The 8,857-nt window shown below is 41.8% G+C and overlaps 1 protein-coding gene across 1 annotated transcript; it reads left to right on the top strand.

Annotated features, from left to right (window-relative positions):
* Positions 1 to 788: 788 nt before the first annotated feature.
* On the top strand, positions 789 to 5,475 carry LOC111789723. The gene is made up of 4 exons (XM_023670395.1): positions 789 to 881; positions 4,609 to 4,662; positions 4,740 to 4,851; positions 4,970 to 5,475. The coding sequence occupies exons 1-4, from the start codon at positions 789 to 791 to the stop codon at positions 5,473 to 5,475; spliced, it is 765 nt and encodes a 254-aa protein (XP_023526163.1).
* Positions 5,476 to 8,857: the final 3,382 nt, after the last annotated feature.

Genomic DNA, 8,857 nt, shown 5'->3' with positions numbered 1-8,857 from the left:
GAAAATATAGAAAATGCAAGGGTCGGTATAGAAAATCCAAGGGTCCGTTTGTGGTTTTCTTTATTTTTTTTAATTAAAATTAGCACAGCTTTGTTTTTCATCTCAATCAAAAATAGCAAATAAAAAAGAATTGATATTTATGCAACACATTTGGATATCCAAACTCAAAACATTCTTAGCATTTAATCTAATCTTTTGCATGACCTTAAATAACCTTCCAAAAGAGGATTAAGAGATGGTTCAACACAAGTTTTTTTTGTTGTATAATGAACCAAAACCCAAATGTCTATGCATCAACAAAAGAGCCTCGAGTATCTAAAGAAAAATTGAAGCTTCTAATCAGCTATGGTTTATCTTATTGTTTGCTTTGGAATCAAGCATATTATTATTAATACACGTTTTGCAGGATCCAAGATACAAGCTATAGGGAGCAAAGGGCAAGAACCTTGGAGCGAATGGCAAGTGACTATCTACAATTAACAAACAAACTTAGTTTTAAATGTTCATTGCAAGTCAAGAGATGACGGTTTGAGCGAACGCATTTTGGACAAGCAAGCCCAATTCACAGCGACTAATTGTGGGAGTGTACGTCGACGACCTCATAATCACTGGAGGCGACATGGGAGATGTCAAAGAACTTCAAGATGAGCGATCTCGGCGTACTCAGCTACTACCTCGGCATTGAAGTGCAACAGAGTACTACCGGCATCACCATCTGCCAAAGTGCGTACGCAAAGAAGCTGCTGGACACAACTGGGCTTGCAGACAGTAACCCTACAAGGACGCCAATGGAGGCCCGACTCCAGCTAAGGAAGGCCGGCACTACGACGATAGTCGATGCCACCAATTACCGCAGCATTGTTGGGAGCCTGCGCTATCTGGTAAACACACGCCCTTACCTTGCTTACTCAATTGGATATGTGAGTAGATTCATGGAAGCACCTCGGGAGGAGCATCTTATGGCTGTCAAGCGCATCCTGCGCTATGTGGTTGGAACCAGAGGCTGGGGTGTGAGATACAACGCAGGGAAAGGAAAGACGAAGCTTGAGCTGGTCGGCTACAGTGATAGTGACATGGCCGGTGACGTTGATGATCGTAAGAGCACCAGCGGGATGATCTAATTTCTCTCAGGTAGCGCGATCTGCTAGCAATCAACAAAACAAAAGGTAGTTGCTTTGTCTTCCTAGCGAAGCAGAATACATCGCCGCTTCGACGGCAGCAACACAGGGGGTCTGGCTTGTGCGACTGATGGAAGAACTCATCGGAAGAGAAAGCGATCCACCAATGCTCTACGTGGACAACAAAGCTACGATCTCCCTGATCAATAATCCAGTTCTGCACGACCGGAGCAAGCACATAGAAATCAGATTCCACTACATCCGAGAATGTGCAGATCGAGGGCTCATCAAGATTGATTTCATCCGAACAGAGGAACAACTTGGAGATATTTTCACCCAGTCCCTGGCGCGGATAAAATTTGAAGAACTACGCTCAAAGATCGGAGTTCAAATAATAAGGTAGATATACCACAGCTTTTAGAAGGAGATTGTTAAATAAAAGCTATGGTTTCCTTAGATTTCGTTAGTGGTTTTTTTACTTTTCAAAAGTCTGAATTAACGCTCCCCGTTGAACGGAAGAGTGTAATTTTTGCTGGCCATTTTGGCCAACTTTAAGCGCAAGTTTTTGCCTACTACTTCCCATTTTTAGGATTAGAGTTGTTATTTAAACTATTCAAACTTAATGGAAATCAAATCATCGAGTCTTCAGCAAATCTCTCTCCTTTTACTTTCCGTTATTTTTTCCTCAAAGAAATTTTCTTTTGGCCAGTTTTTTTGTCGACGCTTTCCTCCCAAATTGCCAGAGTCAACATAAACTTCTCGAAATCGAGAAAAATTGAAGTTATCAGGAGAAACCGATTAAAATCCTAGCTCGAGAAGTGAAAGCCTTACGTAATAGAAACATAGTATCGTCAAGGTATTGTGGCGTAACCACCAAATCGAGGAAGCTACGTGGGAACGGGAGGTGGAAATAAAGGAAAAATATCCCGAGTTGATCCAGGAGTTTGAGACTTTCGAGGAATAAAGTTTTTTTTAAGGGTAGGTAATGTAACGGATTGAAAAAAAATAAAAATAAATAATAGAGTCGTCGGCAGGACCAAAAACTCCAGCGAGTTTTCATTCGCACACGACCCACAAAGAGCCGTCGAAGTCTGGGTCACCAAGGAAACTCGATCCTGACCTCCAGTCACCCTAAGACACCTGCAAAGAAGAAAAAAAAAAGGAAAAACGAAGAAGACAGAGAAAATCCCACGAAACTCCGGCAAGGCCAAATCCTACGAAATCGACGTATAAACCTCCATTTTACGCAACAAAAGTAATCCCAGAGCCTTTTACACTCATCAGGGGTAGATTTAGATGAGTCCTACATGTCGTACACCGTCGGCAAGGGAGACGAAACGTTGGATTTCCAAACCCTTCAAGATTCGGAAGTGTTAGGCCTACGAACCAAACCAATACCAAAAACGGAATTAAGGGGAGAAAGAGACTCGAGAACAAAGGAAAAAGGACATCAAACGACGTTAACGAGGAGAGAGAGAGATCGCCGAAAAATAAACGCAGGCAACTGAGTAAAGAAGACGAAGTCTGACCCGAGGGCCGAACCTCGCGACCCGAATCGAGTCCAACCACCGTAAGTCAGCCCAACACCCGACGACTCCCGTGGCCTAGTCGCCTCAGCCCAAACTCGTAAGCCCAGTTACAGCCTAACCCATCAGCCACAACTCGAAAGCAAAAAAGCCAATCGACCTGAGACCCGCAAGCCCAGTCCAACGCACGACACGCACAGCCCAGCCCACCTACACGTTCCTTTGGCTCAGGCCAGCCCATAACCCGTGAACGACCCAAAAACCCGCGCCTCGACCCAAGACCGCTGCACACGTGTCGCCCTCTGATTGTGCCACTTGGCAAGTTTGCAGCGCGACACCCCTTGGCTCCGGTGGCTTAATCGGCTCGACGGCAGCTTCTCGACTTTGGTGGCTTATTTGGCTCGGGAAACCTATTTTTCGGCCCATTTGTCACCATTCTGACCCTCCTGGACTTAGTTCCAGCCCCGTTTAAGGTAAAATAAATCATTTTAAGGTCGTATTTCACAAATTCAAGTTGAAAATTAATTATGTTTGTGAAATACTAACGAAGGTGTCGAATGATCCAATAGGAACCAACCACCAATGGGAGCGTAGAACGTTTACGAGGAGCTAGGATCTTACGTTTATATTTTAGGGAGTACTTCGGCTAAGGCCTACCATGTAAGTGGCTCACTCGTTATAGGTTACGAGTTATTTGTTGTTTGTTGGCATGTGCCCGTGGATTCGCACGTGTCATTAAATCGTATGATAGGTTGTTTCTCTTAAGAATTTAATCATGTGAACGTGAATGTATGCTATGTATGCTGTTTAGTCTGATGTGTTATGTAATGCATGTGACATTATGTTGTTCTTGAACGATTATGGCATGATTGTATGGAATATATGAATGTAAACAACATGAATTCTATGACATGAAATATGATAAACTGTCTGGAAACATAACCTCNTGCATGAAACATAACCCCCTAGGAATATGTATGATATGTAACGAAATGAGAATGAGAATGACATGTAAGCATGACAACGTGACACAGGGTTATGTTCATTAATGATAACTGTAGGACTAGTTAGACCTCATGCATATTGTGTGTTCATGCATTTCGGGGGATACACCTATCCCATCACGAGGGTACGGACGCGTACATCCAATGGCAAGACAACGATCGTTATGCCCTGCATAGCACTGCCGTGACGGTTCTAGTTTTAATGAGTCCCGATATAAGGGCTCCTAGAGCATGCCCACCGGCTAGGGACAGTGGCCCAGCGGTGTGCGAACTAGCTGGTGAGCCCATACTCGCACGTATGGGCTGCGTGTAGAGTATATGGTACACTACCACAATTATCTGTTAGGATTACACTGTAGGAAAAACGAAACGATAGGTCTCATCATTTCATTGCATGTGTTTGTCGCATAACCCCGATAGGGGGTCACTTACTGAGTATTCTAGAAATACTCAAGCCTCGTGCTACTTTACTTATGCAGATAAGGGCAAGGCACCCATGTGACAACGATGACGCGTTCGTACACCCCAGGACCGTGGCACATGCATAGGGTAGTTGTTTGTTTTTTCCATTTCGTAGTCTAGGCTGAATTTGGTTGCATCATTAGTATAGGTTAGTATAGGATGAAATGTATTTGCATAATAAACCGTAGGGTAGAATAAAACATTCATTTTGGGTTTTGTTACTTTTTCTTTATTTCAATAATGTTTTCTCTTTTTTCCGTTGTAATCATTTTTGTCTGAGGTAATAAAAGGCGTGTGCAAGTCGTTACAGTATAAGGTTCTAGATTTTGTGCCACGTGCAACAACCATGGCACCCTTCACAATCTTCCACGAACTCTTTCCAAACTCTTTCCCACATGATCTCAACACCATTGAAGCAGGGTGGCAGGCAACTTTCTAAACCGAATCAATCTTCTAGTCCATACAAATTTCAATTATATGCCTACCTTTTCTCTACAGGTTAACCAAGAGCTTTATGGAGACAACAATCCAAGATTGTTCACTTATTGGACAGTAAGAATATTAAAACATAAAAATTAGCAACAAAATCAGATTGAAAATGAAATGACCGTAACTTTTTGGATGAACAGGCCGACGCATATCAAGCAACAGGCTGCTACAATTTACTCTGTCTAGGCTTCGTTCAAACCAACCGTAGAATCGCCATTGGAGCTGCAATTGCTCCAACTTCCTCCTACAATGGTGCCCAATTCGATATCAGTTTACTCGTTTGGAAGGTAACCCATTTCAATTTCATGCCTTTTCTTGAAGATTGTGAGTCCAATTTTAATTGGGGGTTGTTGTCTGTGGTTGTTCAAAGGATCCGAAGAATGGGAATTGGTGGTTGGAATTCGGGTCGAGTGTGATGGTCGAGTACTGGCCGGCGTTTTTGTTCACTCACCTTCAAAGCCACGCAACGACGATACAGTTTGCCGGAGAGGTANAAAGGATCCGAAGAATGGGAATTGGTGGTTGGAATTCGGGTCGAGTGTGATGGTCGAGTACTGGCCGGCGTTTTTGTTCACTCACCTTCAAAGCCACGCAACGACGATACAGTTTGCCGGAGAGGTAGTGAATTCGAGGGCGTGGGGATTTCACACGGCGACAGAAATGGGGAGTGGGCATTTCGCAGGCGAAGGATTCCAAAAAGCTTCTTATTTTCGAAATCTGAAGGTTATGAATTGGGATAATAGTTTGATTCCATTGTCCAATTTGAAGGTTTTGGCAGATCATCCAAATTGCTATAATATTCGACCTCGGATTAATAGAGTTTGGGAAAATTATTTTTACTATAGAGGGTGGGGAAGAAATGTGAAGTGCCCTTAATTAATTTAATTTTCTTTGAGCACGTCATATGCTGGATTTAGCCAAGAAATTTATGAACTCAACTTAGTATCAGAGGTCTAGGTTGATTGGTCCAACAGACGGTTTTTGCTAGACGAAGAGTCATTGAGTCTTTCGTTACGTGATTTTCGAGGCTTCAAATCTCGAACCGTGACGAAAATAAAACTAAAAGTAAAATTAAATTAAGCATGTAGATAATGCAATTTAAAATATAGAAATATGTAAGATACGTAAATTGAATATGAGAATGACATGTAAGCATGGAACATGACAAGGGGGGTTATGTTCATTAATGTTAAATGTAGAAGTAATGGGAACCTCATGCATTATGTGTGTTCATGCATCTAGGGGGATACCCCTATCCCATCACGAGGGTACGGACGCGTACATCTAATGGCAGAACAACGACCGTTATGCTTTGCATAGCCCTGTCGTGACGGTTACTAGTTCTAATGGGTTTCGGCATAAGGGGCTCCCAGAGTATGCCCACTGGATAAGGAATGTGGCCCAGCGGTGTGCGAACTAGATGGTGAACCCATACTCGCACGTATGGGCTGTGTGTAGAGTATATGGTACACGTCCAAAGTTTACCCGTTAGGACAACACCGTAGGGAAAACAAAACGAAAGATAGGTCCCATCATATCATTGCATGTGTTTATTGCATAACCCCGATAGGGGGCCACTTACTGAGTATTCTAGAAATACTCAAGCCTCATGCTACTTTACTTTTTCAGATAACAGCAAGGCACCAATGTGACATTGACGGTGGCATCGTACACCCCGGGACCGTGGCACATGCATAGGGTAGTTGTTTTTCCATTTCGTAGCCTAAGTTGAATTGTATTTGCATGATAAACCTAAGGGTAGAGTAAGACATTCATTTCAATTTTGTTCCTCTTCCTTTATTTCAATATTGTTCTTTTTCCTTTCTTTCCCTTGTATTCATTTTCTCTTTCACGAGGTAATAAAAGGCGAGTGTAAGTCGCATTTATGATCAGGGCCCATTTAATGTAAATTCCGCATTTCAAGGTATAGTAATGACCTTAGATTAAATAGGTAAAAGTTAGGGTCGTTACAGACCCCCTGTGTGCCGGTCAGCTACTAAGTCATCCTACGTGGCTCCACGTCCCCCGCTCAGGGACGTGTTTCTACGGCCCAGGAGTCTTTTTCAGAAGACCCTTTAGCTATCACCACTAGGTCTGGGCACCTGTCACACTTCCCTATCCGGATCTGCCAAACTCAATGATCTTCGTATCGGAGCTCTGTCTCGACGGTACGGTATTAGAGTAAATAGGGAAGTGGAGGTTCTGATGACACTACCCACACTGCTCAACTCTAGCGGGCTACCTACAGTTACTATGGTGTCCTACTATCCTTACTAGGGTGAAACTTGGTGGCTTAGACATGGATACATGCATCTTTAGGATTCTCATGTCTGGTCTCACAAACCTATCGGGTTTGGAATTCTGGGCTCTAGATATGCCAGTAGTCATTTCGCGGGTCTATATGCACGGTGTTCTAGAGGTCTCCCAATCTAGGATCTCGTCTAGCCTACTTAGCCACAAGCACCCTAATCTACGCTCATAATTCCTTCCTATTCAATAAGAAAGATAACACAAGTAATCATCATGCATAGGAGTTCACACGCAATAGTTCATGCAATATTAACAAACATAGTCAATGGGAAGATAACGTTCATCTTCACCCGGAGTGCAGATTTCGCAAGTTTCCCGTCCTCCTCATGCATACATACTTCATCAGAATCTCAATCAAAACATATTTAATAAACATTTCATATCTAGCTTTCCTTAATCATTTTCGCAGAATCTCAGTCAGTTCCATACTAACATTTCATATCTAGCTTTCCTTAATCAAGTTGAATGAATTGCACGTTATGAAATGACATGTCAAAAGCATGGAGCGTTATATTATGTTTTCTAATTTGTATGTATACAACATGTTATGAATGATATGAAATGATACCACGATAAATGAAATGAAATGTAACCCCCTTAGGAATATGTATGATACGTTGAGTGAAAAATGAGAAATGACATGTTAAGCATGGAAGATGATAGCGGGGTTATATTCATTAATGAAAAAAGTAGAAATGTTGGGGACCTCATGCATTATGTGTGCTCATGCAATTAGAGGGATACCCCTATTCCATCACGAGGGTACGGATGCGTACATCTAATGGCTGGACAACGATCGTTATGTTTTGCATAGCGCTGTCATGACGGTTACTAGTTCTAGCGGGTGTCCGGCCTAAGGAGCTCCCAGTGTATGCTCGACCAACAAGGAAAGTGGCCCAGCGGTGCGCGAACTGACTGGTGAGCCCATACTCGCATGTATGGGCTGTGTGTAGAATATATGGTACAAGTCAAAATTACCCGTTAGGATAGTGCCGTAGTAAGATAGATTGAAAGGATAGGTCTCGTAATTGCATTCGCATGTTCTTGCATTTAACCTCAATAGTACGGTCACTTACTGAGTATTTCTTTAAATACTCAAGCCATGTGCTACTACATTTTTCAGGTTAAGGCAAGGAATTCCTGTATGGCTGACGACGGCATCGCAACTCAAGACCATGACACATGCATGGGATAGTAGTATTTATTTTCATAGACTTCGGCTAGAATAGGATGTTTTTAACTTAAATGCTTATTTTTTTTATTTAGTCTTTTGTTGTGTCGTTTTAAAGATGTTTTCAAAACATGTAAGTTCATGGCTGTGTTTTCGGATAAAGATGATGTTTTATGGAATTTAAATGAAGTCTTCCGCATTCAATGATTACGGTACGTATACAGTAGCGACCTTAAATTAAGTAGAAAATTTTGGGTCGTTACAGTAAGAGTTATATTTCGCATTATAGATGAGCATGAGACGTTAGTAGCGACTCTGAGTATGTGGAAATGTAGGGTTGTTACAATTGCACATTTGAGTTATCAATTATCTGAAATTTTTTAACAAAAAAAGGTGCATGCATGTCGATGAAATATCAAAGTTGCCATCTAAGAATAAAATACAGACGTCAAAACGAATATTAAGGTCTTGATTTTGTTAATAAATTCGAGCACAAAAATGGAAGGAACTTGAGAAGGAGACGATTGCAATGCAGTTGGGAGAAGTTTATGATTGGCGTTGGAGAGAAAAAAAGCATAATCTAAGTTTTTGGGTCTTTGTGTGTGATGCTATGCTAAATAAACTGTAACCTAACAAACGAACACGCTCAATATCCATTCAGTTTATTCCGCTTTCCTTTCAATAGCGTTTAACATAAAAATCTATCTTTAAAAGTTGTTAAAAATGAATATTTGTTGTAGCGCAATGATTATATATATATATATATATATATTGGGT

The sequence above is a fragment of the Cucurbita pepo genome, chromosome LG03, assembly GCF_002806865.2.
Source record: "Cucurbita pepo subsp. pepo cultivar mu-cu-16 chromosome LG03, ASM280686v2, whole genome shotgun sequence".
Taxonomy (NCBI): Eukaryota; Viridiplantae; Streptophyta; class Magnoliopsida; order Cucurbitales; family Cucurbitaceae; genus Cucurbita; species Cucurbita pepo.
The sequence above is the reverse complement of the archived record's forward strand: the minus strand, read 5'-3'. Positions and strand labels throughout refer to the sequence as shown.